This window comes from Rhinolophus sinicus, chromosome 16, assembly GCF_057876585.1.
Source record: "Rhinolophus sinicus isolate RSI-liver-muscle chromosome 16, RSI-T2T, whole genome shotgun sequence".
Classification (NCBI taxonomy): domain Eukaryota; kingdom Metazoa; phylum Chordata; class Mammalia; order Chiroptera; family Rhinolophidae; genus Rhinolophus; species Rhinolophus sinicus.
The window spans coordinates 134,670,752-134,691,208 of NC_142516.1; the positions used below are offsets into that span (position 1 = coordinate 134,670,752).

At 49.1% G+C, this 20,457-nt stretch overlaps 1 protein-coding gene across 18 annotated transcripts in view; it reads right to left on the reverse strand.

Moving 5' to 3' along the window:
* The window catches only part of ANK1 (ankyrin 1), a 198,342-nt gene that overhangs the window by 23,137 nt on the left and 154,748 nt on the right, over positions 1 to 20,457 (reverse strand). For 6 of the 18 annotated variants that reach the window (XM_019742086.3, XM_019742079.3, XM_019742085.3 and 3 more), the window contains 19 exons: positions 19,961 to 20,053; positions 19,420 to 19,492; positions 18,548 to 18,571; positions 17,595 to 17,691; positions 16,423 to 16,501; positions 14,238 to 14,335; positions 13,920 to 14,144; positions 12,745 to 12,899; positions 12,172 to 12,383; positions 11,467 to 11,671; positions 11,000 to 11,096; positions 10,506 to 10,734; positions 9,821 to 9,946; positions 9,590 to 9,709; positions 8,175 to 8,253; positions 7,803 to 7,877; positions 6,087 to 6,218; positions 5,081 to 5,227; positions 2,127 to 2,195 (listed from right to left, as the gene is read on the reverse strand). In XM_019742086.3, coding sequence (XP_019597645.1) covers positions 2,127 to 2,195; positions 5,081 to 5,227; positions 6,087 to 6,218; positions 7,803 to 7,877; positions 8,175 to 8,253; positions 9,590 to 9,709; positions 9,821 to 9,946; positions 10,506 to 10,734; positions 11,000 to 11,096; positions 11,467 to 11,671; positions 12,172 to 12,383; positions 12,745 to 12,899; positions 13,920 to 14,144; positions 14,238 to 14,335; positions 16,423 to 16,501; positions 17,595 to 17,691; positions 18,548 to 18,571; positions 19,420 to 19,492; positions 19,961 to 20,053 — 2,335 coding nt within the window. The remainder of the gene's footprint in view (positions 1 to 2,126; positions 2,196 to 5,080; positions 5,228 to 6,086; positions 6,219 to 7,802; positions 7,878 to 8,174; positions 8,254 to 9,589; positions 9,710 to 9,820; positions 9,947 to 10,505; positions 10,735 to 10,999; positions 11,097 to 11,466; positions 11,672 to 12,171; positions 12,384 to 12,744; positions 12,900 to 13,919; positions 14,145 to 14,237; positions 14,336 to 16,422; positions 16,502 to 17,594; positions 17,692 to 18,547; positions 18,572 to 19,419; positions 19,493 to 19,960; positions 20,054 to 20,457) is intronic. The other 12 variants (XM_019742091.3, XM_019742084.3, XM_088793585.1 and 9 more) reach the window with 3 other exon arrangements.

The window sequence follows — 20,457 nt, forward strand, 5'->3', positions numbered from 1 at the left end:
AGTTATAATAACTGTTTTACCATTTAAAAAAATAGATTGTTTTACCACTCTTGTCTGCTAATTCTAATATCTGTATCAGTTGTAGGTCAGTTTCAATTGATTGGTTTTTCTCCTCATTATGGGTTATGGGTTATGTTTTCCTGCCTCTTTGTATGTCTGATAATCTTTAATTGGATGTCAGACATTGTGAATTTTTTCTTGTCTGGTGCTGGATATTTCTGTATTCTTATAAGTATTCCTGAGATTTGTTTTGTTATGCAGTTACTTTGAAATACTTTGATCTTTTAAAGTTTTGCTTTCAAGGTTGATAAGGCAGGGCTGCAGCACTGCTCAATTTCGGGCTAGTTATTCTCCATTTCTGAGACAGAACCTTTCGTTGTTCCCTGTGCAAAATCTGTGAATGTTCAGTCTGACAGTTGGGAATAATTGATTAATACTCAACCAAAACTTGCAGGAGACCCTATGAAGATCTCTATCCGGAGTTGTCTGTCTGTGCAGCTGTCTCTTCCTTAGTACTCTATCTTGGTACGTCTAGCCTGGACTCTCAACAACTTCTCAAACCAGGGAGTCTTCTTGGATTTCTCTTCCCTATGCCACGATCCAGGAACTAGCAACGGGATTCACCTCATGCATTTCCCATGTCTCATGGATCACTGCCCTTTGTTATCAGATGTCCAATGTCTTGAAACTGTTGTTTCATATATTTTGTCCACTTTTTGGCTGTTTTGAGAAGGAAGGTATATTCAGTACCTATTGTTTCTTCTTGGCCAGAAGTGAAATGCATCTTAAACAGCCCCTCAGATGTGGCCAGATGACTATTCTGTCACTCTGGGGAATCTTGATAAGAATTGGGAGAGCGTAGCTGTATTGGCCACAGAATACCTGAGGCTCATTTTTGGGTATTCTTTGTGACTTTTCCACCTTGAAACTTCCATGGTGTTCATTTTAATGGAATTTCACCCTAATGAAAATATGCCCGTGAAGAGAACTCATGCACACTCTCTCCCACCTTGTGTTTATCCTGGAGCCGCTCCCCTGGTAATAGTATTTAGTGTCTACACCTCACTGCTCCCTCTCAGTCTCCAGTGGACTCACTGATCCACCCACATCCCACAAGTTCAGATCTGAGGCTCTAGGTGTCCATACTAGTGCTGGTGGGAATTACTATTAAGTCAGAGCAATGCTCACTAAAGCCTGAGCACCTCATGCTCAGAAACATCTCACAAAGGGGGACGAGACCAAAATAAGGTCTGCTGAGTCTTCTAGGTTGAGTTTCAGAAGTATCTGTCTCTCTAGGAGTCTCATGTGGCCTTACCTGGGTCACCAGCCCATCTCTCAGCCTAGAGGTCTCCCCTCTGGGGTTGCATTTTGAGGAAATCAGGTAAAACGCAACCATACATACTGCTTTGGGGAAGAGAACAGTCCAGTTCTCCCCAGGTCTCTTGGGTTATCAGACTGGCTCTCTGCTAATCCAGACATAGTGATTATCCTGTTAGCTCAGTGTCAATAGCAAGCTAGACAGGGAGTGACAGACATCCTGGCCTCAGACAGGAGCCACATTCACCAGTCATAGTCAGTAACAGTCGATAGAAATAAAACACATTTTATTTCTAAGTAGATATTAATATGTGTTCAATTTATCAAGCCAAATGGAGCTGACAAGTGTAGGTATGAGATGTCCACTTTTTCCTTTCATATGAGAAATCTGTTTTACTTTTAGGAACATGGTACTTTTTTCTCCTTTTATGTAGTATTTTCCCCTACACATTTATTACCCAAGGGCCTGGGGTAGGCTCCTCTTGTGTAGGAGAAGCAAAGTGGCCTTTTGACTTAAGCCGCCTTCTATTCCGGTCAGTCGAAGAGCATATAGCAAGAGGACCCAGGAAGGAAGGAAAAGAGACCTCATATTTCTATTGCCCTGAAGCCATGGAGCATCCAATCCCTGCCCTGAGTTGCCATGGCTTCACAAGGAGGCTCAGACAAGCAGCGAGATGAGGTAAAGCACAAAGGAGGTAAGGTACGACCGTGACCACCAGCGCAGGGGGCTGGGCTGGCTCCAGGGCAACCCATCACTGTTCCTGCCCAGAAGAAAGCCAGAGAAACCGCAGCAGGCTGCTGTCTCCTACCCTTCGACCTCTGACTCCTCCTCCTCCTTCTTTCCAGGCCAGAGGACACCCAGACTTGGGATGCTCTTCCTGGGACAGGGAAGAGGGCAGGAAAAACAAACAAAAGACAATTCTGGTGCCCCATAAAGGTAGAATGGACCAAGCGCGGCATCTGTTTCTGAGTGTCTGCTCAGGCTGTGGCGGGAGCGAGCACGCAGGACACACAACCTGTGTCTACCCAGAGAGCGGGGGGTTCGGAGGGGCTGACAGGGCTGGACAGAGAGGCCAGGAAGCACAGCAGCAGTCAATCTGTGACTGTCTATAATCAACAAAGAGGAAGTGGGATCCTTTGAAAACTCAAGTTAGATCATGTTCCTGTTTTGCTCCGAAGCCTCCATCTCACTGCAGGTGAGATATCCTCAGGATAGTCTGTAAGAGCTGGCCTCCTGTGGCCCTTTGACCTCCACTGCTGCCCTTTCTTCTCCCCTCCCTCTGCCCCGCCCCTCTGGCCCCTCACTGTTCTGCAGCAAACACGCATCCCTCACTGGGCCACTGCTTGCTGTGCTTGCCTAGGAGCTTTCTCCACGTTTCCTTGACCCAGTCGGTCTCCTTCTATCCTCATTCAATGTTACCTACTCCCACCGTTTATTTATGCCCTTAACCCCAGCATGCCCATCACTCGTTACTCAAGTCTATTTACTTTCTACACCACTTATTGTTACCTGCCCCCACATTATATAACTCACCTTTCTGTCAAGTTATTGTTTGACTCTCCAAACAGAAGGTAAGCTCCATGAAGATAGAGTTTTGGGGTTCGGGGTGGGGCATCTGTTCAAAAACTGATTTATCTCCCCTACCTAGAACAACACCTGGCATGTGGTAGGTGTTCAAAACATATTTGCCAAATCAGCTGACCAACTGAAACAGAGACTCTTCCACCAGTCATGGAGCACAGAGAGACCCAGCCCCACATGGGAATTTAGAGTTCAGGCATTAGAGTCTCTAGGCTGGACTGGGCTAAGGGTGCTAAGTCCAATAGGAGACATTTAAAAATACCTGGGTCTGTTACTCTATTTTATTATTTTATTTTATATTTTATTTTATTGTGGTAAGAACACTTACCATGGGATCTATCCTCTTAACAGATTTTTAATTATTGTAACTGCCTTGTTTATAGTCCGGTAATTCTATGGGCCCGTTGTCCTGTAGGTACATAGGTGGGGCACAAAAACCAAACACTTGCTGATGTGACTTGACTGAAACAGCACTGGGGATGTTAAGAAACCCAACCAAGTGATGGCTTATCACATAGACAAGGAGAAGAGCTTTGTTAGTTGCATTTCCCGAAGATGGCCACATTCCTCAACCACCTTCCCTACTTCCCTCTGTGAAAAGGAGTGGATCTACTTAACAGTCCTGCAACGCTCCAACCAGGTGCCCTGAGGAACACGGGAGTGGCTCTCTATCGTGGAGCCATTTATGCTGGATGTGAAGAGCGAGCAGTGCACAGTGTGCAGCTTCCACTGAGAGCCAGAGATAAGCCCCTGTGCACGCACACACACATGCCCTCGCACACAGCCATGAGATGCGGGGCAGGGAAGGGCTAGGAGTCCCCCAGGACATGCATCTGTGGAGGCTGTTGGCTCCTGAACACCTGGCCAGGGTGGAGACAGTGGAGACAGGCAGTGGAAGAGAATGAGCGGACTAGAGGTCCAGATGAGGTCAGAGGCAGAAGAGAAAGGAGACAAGATGTGATCAACAGAATCTGAGCCCTGCACTCAGGGCTGCTAGGTGGCATGTTTCAGGAGATACAGGACAGGGGAGAAACATTTGAGGGGCTCAGCATGCACAGGCTAAACCTGGCAGAAGGAGGCCCTGTGCCCAGCCCAGCCTAGAACTTCCCCAGTCATGGCCTGTGCCTGGTGCCACAGGTGCCCATACAGGGAGCATGCTTGTGAGTGGCCAGGGACATCCATTACACTAGGAGCTTGGGGAGCATAAATAGCGTGATGCAGCTGTCCAGGGTGACATATTAGGCACCAGAGGGTGATAGTGCACAGAATTAAAAATAGGTTTTCTAGGTCTGTAAGGAACCTTGGGGATGTAACTCAACTTGCTGATTTTAAAGCACAGAAGATGACTCAGCTGCACGTGGAATCATTAGGAAAGAGAGACTAGAACCCTGGCCTCCTGGCTCCCACCACAGAGCGGGGTTCTGCTCTGTTTCTGTGTCCACTGGTTAGAGACAGGGCAGACAAAGAAGAGGGAATGGAGGTCCCTGGCTGGCTCCTTCATGGGGCTAGCTACTTCCACTGCTGCTGCAACAATAGCGGTCCTCAAGGGGCAGCAGTGGGGGTACCGGGAGCAAAGGTCAGCCCCCACCAGGGGCCTGGTCACATTTGGGACTCCCCACCATGCTGAACCACATCAAAAAGAATGAGGGGAAAGAGATGGGGTGAGAAAAAAAGGGACAGAGTGGAAAGGAGAAACTGGACGCAAAGAAAAGTAGCCCACTTAGCTTCACAGAAGGGGCCCGATAGGACTTTTAAACCAGCACCCAGCTAATCCACATCAGATCTTGGGCCAAAAGCTCCATGCCCTTTGTTCCTCAACCACTGACTGTTTTACAGATGGGGACACTGAAGCCCAAAAGGGCTCCTGCCTGGCACAGAGCTACACAGAGCACTTGTGACCTGTAGGGGCAGGAATTCAGTGGCTGCCTGAGACTAGATTCTGGATTCCAGCTACTCCACCAGGGAGCCTGTCCCTGGGAGCCTGTGGCTGATGGGAGCTGCAGGGAGCCTCTCTGCAGAGAAGGGCACACCTGTCTTTCTCACTAGTGCTCTCACTGCCCTCAGGGAGGGAGTTTGTAGACACAGACCTCCCACCACCGGAAGAGATGGTTTCATAGTCTTCTGCAGGCGGCTGGAAGGCTAGGCTTGGCTCAGCCTCACTTCCCTCCAGGAGACACTCACCATTCATCTGGGAGGGTGAGGACGAGTAGTCCCGCTCCGTGCGCCGCCGGTCGGGTTTCAGGTTGCGGCTTTGTCTGCCAGAGTTTTCCAACATGTTCACAATCTCACTGCGGTCAATGTTCCTCAGGGCGGCGTACAGGTTCTCCACTGCCGGGAGAAGAGAAGAAGGTGCTTGCAGAGGGAATTCTAATTACAGTAGGGCAGGGTGGGAATGTCGCTGGGGCTCTGAAAATTATGCCAAGAGGAAATGGGAGAAAGAAGGGAGATGACTTATTTTTTTCAGAACATGGAGGCATTGCTCTTTGGTCAGAATCAAAACAAACTTCCTCTTTAGAGAAGATTTCATTACCCTTCAACAGGTCTTTTCCAAACCCTAACAGTGGTCAATTTCAAAGCATGGAAAGACTTTCTTTTTCTTTCTGTCATCTAAGAGGAATACTACAAGAAAAGGAGACTGAGACAGACTGGATTCTATTCTTTTGAAATCCTGGGTCCTTGCCAGTTGATTTCAGATGCAAATGTAAACACTCAATCTCCTCTTGGTGTTTGTGACTATGGGACTTTGACTGAGGAGGATCTGAAAAGAGTGAGACAAATCTTCCCTCCAGATGGGAGAAAAAGATGTTGCTGAGAATGAGAACAGGCTTTGCTCACCCATGCGCTGCCCTGAGAGAACATTTCTCATTTGTTTGAGGAATTCAACAGGAAGTCACACACCCTACACACATGCTGTCATGTAGGGGTCCTGGTGCAATTGTTATATTATTCTGAGGATGGGAAAAGATGGAGGCCAAGATTCTCTGGTATTGTCTTCTGGCAGGATTGCCTAGAAAACCCAGTGACCCTGAGACGGGTGTGTGTGAGAGAGAGACGGAGACAGTGCAAAAGAGACTGGCTCCCAAGGTCACAGCACAAATGGAATTTGGAGAAAGAACTACTTTGGTGAAGACTATTTCCTGGCACAGACTTTGGAAAGAGAAGTCTTCTTCAGCTTAATGGTACTGACTGTTTGCATTTTTGCCTTCACGGATGACCCAGAGGTTCAACAAGGCTGCGCTCTGCTCCAACAGTGAGTTGGGGTTTTCTACGCGGATCCTGTTGATGTCTTCCACACTAAACTGAAGCTCCCGGGCCAGCTCTGCAAGCAAAGAACCAAGACCAGGTGTGAGCTAAGCCAGAGCTCGGCTCCAGCTCCCAAATATGCTCTGTGGACTGGAACATCTGTAGGGGAGCACCGGAAGTCTCCCTTTGGATTTGGTCTTCCTGCTTACCAAGAAATACCCAGGGAAATGCAGACAGCTACATTTTTATATCTTCAGAAAATGGGGCAGGAGTAAGGGTGCTCAATAAATAGGTATTGAATGAATGAATGAATGAATGAACGCCCTTTCTTCCATCACTTCAAATATGAGATGAGGAGACAGCTTCTCAGCAAGGTTAGCAACTGATGCAAGGTCACAGAACAGGCTGGTGCCAGACCAGGAAGTGGGGTTGAACCTGTTAATGTCTGCTCCAGTGCTGTCTGGGCTATACCAGGATGCCACTGACTTTCCACTCAGAAGCAATTATAACAGAAATGCATTTCTGTATTTATGTTTCTTCAGGGAAAGGCATTATTTACGTATAAAATGAAAATACAAGTTCCCATCTCAATGCAAGGCAATAACACAGAATGTTTCATTTTTCCCCTCCCATTGTTTTTTATTTTTCACAGGTGCTTTAGAAGGGAGAACAGCATCAACGTCTAATTTCAAGGATGAGGAAGGCCAGAGGGAGATTGATAGTGAGATAAGAACGTGCATGTGACACACACACACACACACACACACACACACACACACGTGCCTTCCCACCTAAGAAGTAGCAGTAGACACTCTTTTTTGCCTTCAAAAAATGAACCTTACTCTGAATTTCTGTTGTTGTGAACTTTTGTCACACTGCCTTTCAGAATGCCATTGCTAAGATTTCTGAGTTTGTTTGAAGCCCTCTCTGCAGGGTGACTGAGTGATAGGAGTTCATTCATATAAAAGCTACCGGAAAAAAGGGGGAGGGCAGAATTAAGTTATAGGACCTGTGATTGAGTAAAGCACATTTTGAGCTTTCACTTTATTTTGCCCATTGCCTTACTTTAAATAAGAGCAACCATTATTTTTGACAAGACATCTGGTAGACTTCAGCTGTTACCGGAGATTATAAATGAAAAATATTGAGACTTGCTCTTTAATTCCCCTTTTCCCTCAGCAATGCCATCCTGTGAGGAAAGGCATGTGTACAGTGTAGGGGGCAGTAGATGGGCCGCCAGGTGACAGGTCTTTTATTGAGTGTTTGTTATTTGTTTGCTGGCTTTTCTGGGTTCTGTCACTAACTAGCTACATAATTAAAGTCATGTCATTTATCTGGGTCTCAGTTTTCCCATCTGTAAAATGAAGTGAACTAGATCAATTCTAAGGTCTCTTGTAATATCAAATGTTGATTCTTTCTTAACAAAGGAAAGCCAGACAGAAGTGTAAGATGGAGCGAGCTACCCCCTTTCCATTGGCCCCCAAAGGCACTGCTTGGGCAACAGACCTATCTAAGCCAATCAGAACAGAAACACAATGGATAGTAAAAAGAGGTTCCGAAATGCTTTCATCAGTTGCTCATTAGAGGGAAGGAGATGTATGGGTGGGTAGGTAGGTATAGACAAGCAAAGTGCTTTTCTACCTCAAATTCTCCAACTCACCTGCCCAACTGAGGCCAAGGTGTTCTGATATAATAGCCATCTTCATATCTGCTCGGTCTGTCCCACTGAGAAAACCTGGGGAGAAGCATTGGATTTCACTCAGTAGCCTCACTGGACACAGACTAGACAGGGGTGAGTAAACGACCTCCGATGGATGCTCAAGTCCGGTGGCGGACCTCACAGTACACCAGGTAGATTGCTAAACCTGTAATGGTCAGGTGGAGATGCAAGCCAAAGGCTCCACCTGCTATATTCATAGCACACTGAGTCCATCGTGTCACATGGAGCTCTTGTCAGGGTGGGGGGAAGCGAGCTCCCTCACAAGCTCCTTGGGAAGGGAGTGAGCACATATCATCACAAAGAGGTTTATACCCTGTGTCGATTCACTGAGTATGCTGTATCTCAGGGCCAGCGGTGTCAAAGTCCTTCTCCTGTCATCGGCTCCGCTCCCCTGCAGAAGGAAGACAAAGAAAGGGTGCTTGGCGTTTCGGGTTATCTTCCTTCGTGGAGAAGGTGATTCAAGCTTATAGACGGTGGGGTGTGGAATGATGCCCGATCCTGGCAAACAGTAAGTACTCACTTCTTTGGAGCCTGAACACAAAGAGTAGAAGTGTGGGAGGAGGTAGGAGTGACAGGGAGTTGATGAGGCTCGTGTACTTTATTAATAATAATAATACTGGGAAAATCATGTGGCTCTGATCATGTGCCAATCCCTGTTTAATTTGATGCTCACAACTACCTATATGGCAGGTACTATTATTATTCCCATCTCATTGATGTGGAAACTGAGGCATAGAAGGGTTAAACAACTTGCCCAAGGTCACTCAGCTAGTAAGTGGGGGAGCTGGGGTTTGAACTTAAAAAAACAAGATTTTCTTTCTGGATTCTTTTCTGCTCAAACGGCCTGTTTTTTTTGTGTGTTTTTTTATACTGGCCTGAGATTTAACACGCTGGCCTTGTGGCAAAGCACCCAGATGCAGAAAAATCCTATTTAGAAAGAGAACTTGATTCACCCTGGTTCCCAAACAGAAGAGAAATTGAGCTGCGGATGTATGAACAGAACCTTGCTTCTTTTCTAGTTTGGCATGGAAGGCTGATAATTGAAATGACAATAGCAAAACAACACCAACAAAAATATGGAGACATATGATCTCTTCAAAGTCCATACGATAGGTACTGACTGTGATACTCCTACAGGTATCGATAAATAAACATACTTGATCAAGACACCTTTGCTGAGCTCAAAAACCTGGGTGTTTGCAAGGGCTGAGACACCAGGGTTCCCTTCTCTGAGAGCCTGGCTCCCTGGGGAAGATACATGAAAAAGAGGCTCAAAAAAAAAAAAAAAAAGCTATCAAACAGTTGGGTGGCCTTGAGCGTTATATACACATATGTACCAGGTACTATTAAAAGTGTTTGACCTGATGCCCAACTCTAAGCCTCAGAAGCCTCAGACAAAGGGTTCCAGGGTGGATGCCTTTCAGACTCCTTTGAACCTTCTAGAAAGAACATCCTAGATAGCTCAGGACCCCCAAAGAACATGCATATGAACACACATATTGCCATCTGACACTGATGTTTTGTTTTGAGCTTTGCAGAAAGGGCCAGGGCAGGCTCTCCCTGGCAGGTCACAGCCAAATGTCCAGAGGAGACCAAAGAGCCTTTCTGTGCCTTGGGGAATTCAAAGGCATCTTTTCAACAGAACGAAATGCTCTATCTGGAGTCTGTGTTGGGACCTCCTCCAGGACCCCATCTCTGGCCGAGGGTCCTTCTTGGTGGCAGCTCACCTTGGTGCAGGGGGGCATGGTGATGTTTAAGTGGCAGAGGATGTGCTGGGTGTCCTCATACTTCATCGCCTTGCGCAGAAATGACAAAGCCCCGCCCGGTTCTCGACTGCTGTCCCTCACCTAAATTCAATCACACGAAAAGAAGATTCAGAGGGCTGTTCTACAGACCACCAGATTGGCTGAGAGATTTGTGCCTCCCAAACTTTCGAGACCCAGACGAAAGATCGGCACCTTTACGGGAATGGCCAAACGGTTCTCCCGAAATGACTGGAAGTGGAAACTCCGCTGCTGGGCAGCTTTTTTGACGGGTACCAGGTTCCCAGAGAGCTCTGCAAACAGGGACATTCCTTCTAAAACCTGTAGGAAGGGCAAAACAAATACAGCTTGGCAAGCAGAAGTGGCCAGATGGCTTGTCCTGCCTTTCAGCTTTGGTCTTTCCTTCTCCACACACCCCCTTTCTACAGCATGAGGCACAGTGGGTGTGCTCTGAGAAATCCCTAGTTGTATCGGAAAAGGTTGTTTCCCAGGTTATGCTTCCACACTGGAAAGAGTTTATAATAAGCAGGACCCTCCATGTATCTTTGTGTAGTTGATGAGGGTCGCTGTCAGAGTATTCTAGAACTCTGCCAGGATATCAGCGCTTATTATCACACATCACTGGGCCCACAGTGGCTCCTCACCTTAGGTGAAACTTCCTTAGGATGCTTCTCAAGAGGGGAGCAAAGAGACACAACCTGGGACCCTCCGCCAACCCCTTTTCCCCCCACAGGAGGATTTTCTGACTGCTTTGGATCACAGTATCCTGGAGAAAACAAACCACGAGTGCCCTGTCCTAGGAGCACAGCGAGGAGCTTTGCCTCACTGTGAGAGAGGAAGGCCTGCGAGGGCTCAGCAACAAGGGACCCAGGTGCTGTACCTCTATGTCCCTGCTCCGGGCCACCTCAACAAAGTTCTCGTGCTGCTCGAGGGTCTTGTCCACTTTATCATCTGTCATGCAGTAGCAGCGCAGCCTCCCTTCTCGGGGGTCATTCATCTTGGCGAAAATGACGAACTTGGCCATGTAGGGCACTGCCGTCAGCTCCTTGTACAGCAGAGTGGCAAAGTTCACAGCCTCAGCAGTCCGAGGACAGTCTGACAGCCAAAACCTGGAAAGAGGGATAATTGTAATCATGTTCCTAAATGCCCGATGGACAGCTTCATTTCCATCCAGACAGGAGCAACGTGTGACCAAGCGTTGGCCCCTCTAACACTCCTGGAGGTCACGGCAGGGCTTTTAAGTGGAGAGGAGCCGCGGAGGATGCTCAGGTTCGAGCCTGGGATGGGCAGGGCAGGGCATGAGGACGGCTACCTGCACTGACCCCTCAGTGCACGGCCCTGGAGCCCCCTGGGCTGGGCTGGGATGCATCTCACCTGGCAGAGACGTTGGTGGTGAAGGTGGCACACTCATTGGCATACACGAGCTTGGTTGTTCCTGTTATATCTTCCCATTGGGCTTGATCTGTTCCTCCTGCAACAAGAGCAGAAATGGGCTGAGGACAGTCTTCAGAACATAGGCACAGAGCTTGCCTAAATAGTAAAGGCTAAGCGAGCAAGAGCAGAGATGGGCACGTCTAGATGCGGCCTTGAGCGCACCTATTCTCCCATACTCTCCTCCTCCTAGCAACCTGGAGCACTCCTCCTCTAGGGAACAGAGGGCTCTGCCACGGAGTGCGTGGACTCTACCCAGATGCATCACCCTTCCATCCATTTGAAGAGCACATCACCAGGAGAAGCCAACAAAACACGGGATGATTGTTAGCTTTCCCTTCTCCTATCGCCCCCTAGTGTGGCCAGAAGGAGGACAGAAGATATGACAGAGGCCAGGAGGCACCTCTCACCAATGACACTGCAGAGCAGGCGCAGGCTGGTGGTGTCTCCCTCCCCACTGTCCCGTGGATTGTCCGTCCAGGAAGGAGGGAGCGGGATCCGAAGCCCGATGGGGCGGTGGAACTTCCGGCGCCGTGGCTCCACAGTGACAATGGGGCTGAACGTGGCTTGGTTGCCCAGGAGTTTGGTGACTAGTTCATCTGGTACAGGCTGGGCCTGCAAAGTGCCAAACGGGGGACACTCATCCCCAGAACAACCCAGCTCATGAACAGGAGGCAGCACCATCCTCTAAGGGAGAGTGGGCTGTCTATGCAGAGTGAAAACGCTCCGGGAGTAGGGGGGTGTCCCCTGACAGTTGACCACAGGGCCTGCTTCAGGTCTGACGTCACTGCTTGGCCCTCCTTTCTGAGCACTTTCTCCCCCTTCCCCCACTGCTCCTCATTCCTGGGATGGTACCATCTTTACTCAGCATGAGGTACCCGTCCAGAAAGCCATGTGGATTAATGCATTATCTGGGGTTTTCTGAAACCCACCCAACTTTCTTTTGAGCTTTAAGATCAAATCTCTCCCTCAACTTTTCAGGTGTTGGACAAAAATGGGGATGTCCAGGGGACAACGGTCCTTTTCCTGAGGCCCTGAACTCCTTCCACCTTCCATGAACGGTCTGAGTGGTGGTAGGGGCACCCCAACTGGTGAGGAGAGGAGGGCTGTGTCACCTGCAGAGCCAGCTTCACTTTCTTGGTGACAGCATTTTCTGGGAATGTCGCCTGCACCAGGGGGACCAGCTTGCTCCTCAGAGAGCCTCCTTCAGGGCCAATGGTGTCATAGTCCTGGCAGAGCCGTGACATGATCACGAAGTACAGGGGGAAGTCCGTGGTGATGATGCGGCAGACCCTCTTCTTCTCCAGCTCTTCCAGACTCCCTAGCTCTGGAAGCACACGGCATGGTGGCGCCAGCCCGGTCATGCTGAGTGAGGGGTCCAGAGACCCCTCAAGCCCAGCTTCCAGGCATGCCCCCTCCCCAGGACCCAACAACGGGGCTGAGCTGCCTGGAGGGAGAAATCTCTGGATCCAAAAGGTCCAGCAGAAGGAGATGCAGGTGGCAGTCAGGGGCCAGGTGCTTACTCAGATGCCCTAAGGACTGGGAACTGGACCTCATGGGGCCATCTCTAGTCTCTCAGGGCTCCCCCAAACTCCAGGTGGCCCTGGCGGCCCACCCCAAAAGTGCAACCTCAAATCCCATCTTCCAGAAGGAGGGCACCTGCTCTGGGATACCGGGGTCTCCGTTACCTTCGTCCATCCCGTTGAGGATCTGATCCAGGTAGCTTTCTCCATAGCGGCTTTTGTGTTCCTTCCACACAGAGCCGTTTTCACTCCGCAGCACCACGAGCTCACGGTCCCCGCGGCCGTGGGAGGCAAAGTGGGGGATCTCCACAATCACAGGGCTGAGGGGACAGAGCGAATGGTGGGGAGATGTCTGGATGTGGGTGTTCACAGCTTGCGGGCAGGTGGCCAGCGGCAAAGGGAGGGAAGCACAGGTGGGGCAGGGCAGTTGGTTCCTGCCTGGAGCAGGAAGGGGTACCGTAGCCCCAGTGGGGGCCCCAGCTGTGGGCAGGTCCCAACAGTGGAACAGATCTATGCAGTTTTCCTGTCACTCACCACCAGGCCCCTATCTCATTCCTCAAGGCTGAGGCTCAGCCAAATAACCTTGCCCTTGGACCCGATCTTCGGAACTGGCCTGAAATCTCTAGACAGGGGACTGAAGCTCTCTGAGCCTCAGCTTCCTCTTCCATCAATCAGCGATAATGGCATGTCTTTTGCAGGCAGGCTTTGAGGAGTCCATTTAAAATGGAAAATTAACCCGAAAGCCTTCTGCAGGCTGCTTTACAAATGGTAGATGAAAGCTCGGAGGTGGGGACAGGCAGTGGATGGAGATGGGAAGGCAGGGCCTCCGGGGTAAGATCTGTCCCGAAGTTACAGCCATGGTGCCTGAAGCATAACAAAGCTCCTAGAAGAAGCCCAGCCTGTCTCAGACGGGGTGAGGAACGGGACTCTGAAGCCCATTGATCTTGCCGTCCTTGGGGGCAATACTGTAAAGCTGTCTTCTGTAAGACTGTTTCCGAGCTGAAATAATTAAACCCTTGGGGGCCCCCAAAGTAGCCCTGTCTTCTCCGTCCCTTCTCTGGTGTCATACAAGATTTGAGGGTATTAAGCTCCACCTGGCCTATGGACTCCTTGGTGTACCAAAGAAAAGGCAGTGAAAAGGGGAATGAGAGCTCTGGGTTCTGTTCCTGTCAGGACAGTAACGAGGTGAGATGGGGCTGTAGGGCTTGCCTCACCCTCTGCCCTGTGGCTAGATGGTTCTGGGTAGTTGCTGCTGAGGTGGCAGTAATGGACCAGCAGGGCAGGGACAGGTTAGGGGCACGCTGCACACGCACACACAGAGAAAGAGAGAGCCCTCTTACCTCAAGAACTGGGCCCCCGTGGGCCCCAGTGCAATGATCCTGCTGGCCAGGCCTTCCTCCTCGGCCAGTGGGGGTGGTGTGCTCAGCTTCTGCGGCTTGACCAGGCGGCAGGTGATGCGAGTGGGGGCGGCACACGTCCGCGGTGGGATCACCACCCTCAGGCCGTTGTGACGGCTCCCCCTCATAGAGCCTCCCCGGGCGTCCACCATGAAGCTCACCAGAAACCTAGGGCACAGGCAGGTCCATGTTGGGCCTCTGTGCACTCTCTCTGAGACAGGGAAGGTGTGGGCCCGGATCCCTGTCACAGGGGTCACTCACCCTGTGTGGACGGGGCTGGCCACCGGGCTGATGTTATCTGAGGTCTCCGTGGCTGGGCTGCTGGGGATGAGCGAGTCTTCATCATACTCTTTAGAGGCCTGAGGAGGAGAGAAAGGCCACTGTCCCACTGCCTCCCAGGCCACAGGGGCTGGTCCAAGGCCAGCTGATATTGTGCCCGGCAGGGGAGGCTCAGGAGCACCTCCTAGCCAGAAACATGTGGACCAATGGAGGCAGTCCTCGCACACACTCACCACTGGCCCTTTTGGGACACGGCATGCCTGAAGCTAAAAGGAAGCATGGGCTTCTTCCTGCCGTCATGGCTGCTCCTTGGCTCAAGACCCTGGGATAGAGCCCCGGAACACATGCAGCGGGTCCTCACTCCACTCTGGCTTCAGTCGTATGTCCTGCACCCACGGCTGACCTACCCACCCTGCTCTCCAGCTATGTACCTCAGCATGAAACCTCTGCTCTACGTGGCTTGCTGTTCACACTAGAACTGGCAATGGACTCTGCACCACCACCTACTTGCTGTTTAGTTTTGGGCGAGCTACTTGCCCTGTAGGCACCTGAGGTACATGAGGTGAATGGAATAGATCCTTGCCCTTGGGGGGCTTCCTGTTTCCTCATCTGCAAACGAGATGGTACCCTGTCCCACAGTAGCATCGCAATTATCGGGTCATGGGGCCGCCTCACACAGGGTTGTATACATCGCAGGGACGCATGAAAATTAGCAGGGTCTGAATCTGGCCCGGGCCCCCTCCAGGTTTTTTCTTAACTCTGCTCTTACTCATGCTTTCCCATCGGTGCAGATGCCCTGCCCTCTCCTTCGCTTGTCCAATTCCATTCACTTTTTTCACATCTCTCTTCCTTCATGAATCTTTCCTGTTGAGTCTAATCTGGATAAACTCACACCACACAGTTGAACACTTTGATATTTATCCTTCCTGCATTCTGTGTTAACTGGTTTCTCATATCTGAGTACACCAGTTGGACCATAAGCTCCTAGAGGCAGGTATGGGTCTCATAGTCCACATAGTAGGACTCCAGTAAACACCTGCTGAGTTGAGTTCATGATGTAAATGAAGAGTCAAAGAGAATGGGTTGGTCAAAGGACAGCAGGACCGGTCCACTTGGCAGCTTTCTCATCTCTGTCTTTGGAAGCATTCAGGGAGTGTGCCTCTGCAGTCCTGGGGCTGTATCTGACCATATCTGCCAGGTGCCACTCAGTGAGTCACACCAACATCCATCACTATGCTACGCCCAGCAAGGAGTAGCTGGCTGGACAGCTTCACAGCCGGCTTATCCCTGTACGCCATTTGGGTCTAGGTTATGGCTGCTGAGTTCCAACACACACCCTTTCAAGTGGCAGAGGAAGAGGTCAGCCTTTGCTGGGACACAGACACACTTAGGTCAGTTATCAGGGCTTGGGCAGTCATTTCCAGCCTCCAAACACCACATTGCTTTCTTTTTATCCTAGAAAGCCCCCTCACCCTGGAAAAAAATGCCAAATGGCATAAAATTAAAATATGGGGAATTAAATTTTTTTTATCTCTTTTTGGGACAAATTCAGGTGGCAACCAGGGAAGCCACAAAATAGGATAGTATAATGAATAACAGCCCCCACTGGGAACGTTCTCTCTGACACCCTTTTCTTTCTGTATTGGCATTTTAAGCTTCCAATAATCCTTTGAGGAAGGTGAGGCAGAAACTGTTCCCTTTTTTACAGATGTAGAAGAAAACGAGTGCATAGTTCCATGACTTGCCATAGTTTCTGGCAGGGACAGGCTACAGTCTCCAGCTCCCTCTCCAGCACTGCGACCCACTGCCCTCATGGGTGCAGACCGCGTGTGTACAGGGGTGGTGGCCATGAGAACATGGGCGGTGAAGCCAAACTTCTAGTGTCAGTTCTCAGTCTCACTCGTTACCGGGCCAGTGTAGTGATATTTCACAAGCTGTGGGCTGCAAGCCGTGGCCTCGCTGAGACTCCTATCAGTCATATCTGGGATAATGAGACTATGACAGCACTACAAAAAGCACATGGAATCACGGATCTGCAAGGCTTGGTAAATGTTACAAGGTTTACAACTCTTAGTTCCTATCATTCTGCAGATCTTCTCAAAGTAATTGTTGTCTGGGGGTCCCCATTCTCTGCAAAAAGGAAAATAAGAGAAATGATGCTTCTTACTTGTTCTTGATCTTCTGATCTGATCACCACTGTCTCGGGTGTGACACACGGAATCCTGGGGATGGCTGGAGATTCTACCCTGTGTGCCAAGAATATTGGGAAGTCAAAGAGATGATCCTCTAAGTAGCCCCCCGTCTTCTATGGGAGGCCTACCTCTGTACCCCTGTAATAACCTACCCAATCTGCCCCTCTCACTGTAGCACATGCAATACAACTCAACCTCTACGCACTGACTAACCTCTGCCCTTCATCTCAAAGCCTTTCCCGAGAGTGCCCTGTTCTTCACAACCTCGCCAAAGGAACTGCCTCCTCCACAAATCTTCTCCCGCATTCATCACCCCAATTCTTATCCTGCATTGCTACTCTGCAAACACGTCTTGGTGTTTGTTTGATCCTACCAAATAAATCTGCAAGTTCTTTACGGTCAGGAGCCAAGTCTCATATTTCTTTCTAATTGATGTTCAATAAATACTAATTGATTACATACTCTGGTCATTTCACCTCCCACTTGTTCCACTGTCCTGTTTTGTATAAGCCATGGGACTAAGCTGGCACACATCTGTCTCTTCAGAAAACATCGAGGGCCCAGTGTTTCTACGCAGTTGTCAATTTTAGATTTATGTGCAAAATATCCCTGTGTACTAATGTACCTATAGCAGAATAACTCAGAGCATCACAGGGAGGAATGAGAAATGTGTTCCAGGCAAACACAGACCCTTTGTGGGTTTCCCCTAATGGACCGCACTGACAGGGAGATGTGGTCAGTGATTGAGTTTAGTGTGCCAATGTGTATTTTAGAGTTTCTAATGTGTATTTTCCTCAGTGGATTTTTTCTGGTGAGAAGCTGAGACTGCATGAAAGGGAGAGGGGGTGTGCATATGAGACGGTGAATGAGGGGAGGAAGGAAGTTGGGAGGCAAGGATACCGGAAAAGGAAGGGAGACATTCCCAGACAGCATGCTGTAGGGAAGGCCTCCATGCCCCCGCTTAGCGGTCAAGGACAGAGCTAATTTATCCTAAGGTGCTGGACCCACGTCCAACCCAGCAGCGTTCTATCCTTGTCAGTGGCACATGCAGGGCGGGGCCTTCTTGTGACTTTTCCTGGCTCTGGAACCCTCCTACTCTGAGTTCCAGGGCTGGACCTCAGCCATTCCCGCTGTGAGCACTTCTTACACTTGGTCTAGCTTCGGCACAAAATCCAGCAGCTCTTTCTCTTCATCTATATCCCTGGATTCCTGCTTCTCAGCCTTGGAGCCAACAAGTTCTTCCCCTGAAACCACACAAGTTTAAGTGAGTGACACGATGGAGATTTCCTCTTTCTTTTTAAAAAGCTTTGCCTGGTCCTCTCAATGCTGAGGAGTAGAGGAAGGTCTCTGATGCTTGAGGGGGATCATTAGCAACGTCTTTGACTAGCCCTGCTCCTCTAGTCCTGGTATATAGAGCAGGGCAACCAGCTCCTAATATCTTAGTCTGTACCAGGTTTTGTAGAAGAAAAAAACAACTACAACCAGAAAGAACGGTCTTTGCTTGACATGTTCCAGTTCCAAACAGCCATTGAGGGGTGTGCAATGACACCGAAGAAAGGACTGTTTTCATTGTTTTCCACATCACACACTACAAAAAAATAAGCTACAAAGGAACTGAACCCATTCATTTTGAAGGGTTGTAGGGTTCTTTGTAACCATGGCAGGTAGAAGTTCATTATTTCCTAAGCCCATTACCAAGAGGTTCAAACTATGTCTGCAACCCAGACTGCCTCTTTGTTTCTCTCTCCTTGCTTGAACTGGAGTTGCAGCCCTCGACCTTGCAGTGTCATTTACTGTCACTTAGCAGTGAGTGTCCTGGATTTGTGATCTGGAGCTGACAGAATGGATAACAACAGCTCATGCAGTTATGATCACAAACACAGTGGCATGGGCACAGACACAGAGATGGACAGGCAGGAGCTACCCGCCAGGGCATGGATCTTATGGGTGTACATTTCCTGTTTTAGTCAAGCTCCTGGCTCCAGATTGTTAGCCGTCAGAGGAGGGTGGAAAGCAGGAATGGATTAGTGAGAGCTTGGATTGCTTAGGGTGAAATGCACTTGTGAGAAAGGACCACAGGGAACAGAAAGTGTTTCATACCCATTATAGTTATATGAGCAGTTCCTGGAAAGCAAAGAAGAGTCAAGTTTAAGAAAGGACAGGATTGAAGTCAGTTAAAGCAAGAGGCATATTACCAAAGGGGACACAAGGAGAGCTTTAATCATCTAGTTGACAAAGTTATGAAACCAACAGCCAGAGAGACAACCCAGTCCAACCGCACCACTTACACCCTAAGAATATCATTCAAACTTAAGTGAGGAGATAGGCTTCTCAGGGGCAGGAAAACTACTACCAGCACTCTGTGGTTCACAGAAGTTGAAACTATAGTAATTTCATAATAATGGATATGCCCCAAAACTTAATGACCCATTATGTGGTCAGAAACGCAGCTTATTAAAAGGAATTCATACAAATTTTAAGCAAATAGCTTGTTATTCATTCAAAGCAGAAGGAAAGCATCAGGCAGAATTTTATGACAGTTCTTTATAGCGCTAGAGTTGATTTAAGTAGAATTATATTCAATGCATAATATATGCAAACACATATATATTTATGAAACAAGATTTTTGTATTTTAATCTCCGAGATATAGATTTTCCTTCTCCTAAAATTACATTAAAGGAGTAATTTTGATAACAGACAACATCTTTAAAAAACAATTCTCTCTGGTTTTAATTCAGACCCGCAGACTTGGTTGTGCTGTAAGGACCCTTGAGTACAACATGGCAGCTGACAGGAAGCCGTCAGGGAGTACTCAGGCAGCGGACAGGAAGCACTCAGGGAGTACTCAGGCAGCTGACAGGAAGCACTCAGGGAGTACTCAGGCAGCTGACAGGAAGCACTCAGGGAGTACTCAAAGCACCATTATGTCCCCTGACTTTACCCCGACTTCTGTTCATTCCCAGACTTTACCTTCATCTTCAGAGACATCCAGGATTTCATCTACTGTCTCAGGGAAACTCATCCGGTGCTTGTCGCTGACTAACTAAAATGAGAAAAAGCAGAGATTTCAACTCAAATAGAGCAGTGGGTCCTTTCCCCAATCGGCAGTTACCTGGTCAAGACTGTGGAGACAGGAAGGAGGTGGGAAAGGAGGTGTGTCCCAAATGAAGACAATTGGAGCTAAGAGACTCTCAGCCTGGAAGCTGAGGCCCGACAGGAACCACAGGAGGGATGAACAGGAAATGCCAGCTTCCCATTGCCTAGTCCCTGCCCTAACCCCATCTTGCCCCCTAGGTCTAGTCACAACCCAAATTTCTTCTGCCACTAGGTGGCAGTAAAATTCCTTCTGATGGAGGAAACACCCCCACAACTTGGTGTGGCTCTTTCTACTGGGTGTCCTCAGTAGAACCCCAGAAAACCTCTACTTTTAACTGAGAAACACATAGGGGCACCCTGTCTGTTAGGCTGTGTGTGTTTGGGAGTGAGGGTGTGGGGGGAAAAGCAGACATACCACGACACTGGGTTCATCTGTGACAACCTTGAGCACATCCGTTACAGAAATGTAGCCCAAACGCTTGGCTATTGCAAGAGGTGTGGTTCCATTCTGAGAAAAATAGCAGAGAGGTGAGATCATGAAAATGGAGTCTAGGAGAAAAGCCCGCCCCCTTTACAGAATCCGAGCTCACATTCTAATTGTTCAGAAGGGTCTAAGTGGACAAACTGCAAGTTGGAACCCAGAGCAGGACCCCTGCACATGAGCCCAGATGTGTGTTAGGTGTTAAACGGGGTATGGGAGAGAGAAAGGCAGTGATACTTTAAATCTGTAGCATTGAGTGTGGGAGCCTTGAAATGAGAGCATAGAAACCTTGCCAGGACATGTCAAAAACTGCCAAGAGGGAACCAACTGGGAAGGAATGGGTCAGGAAAGCACCACATGCCATTTAGTGGGGAGGACAGGGCAACACTGTTCCCAGCTCTCAATGCCAGCTCTTTGGGTATCAGTAACTG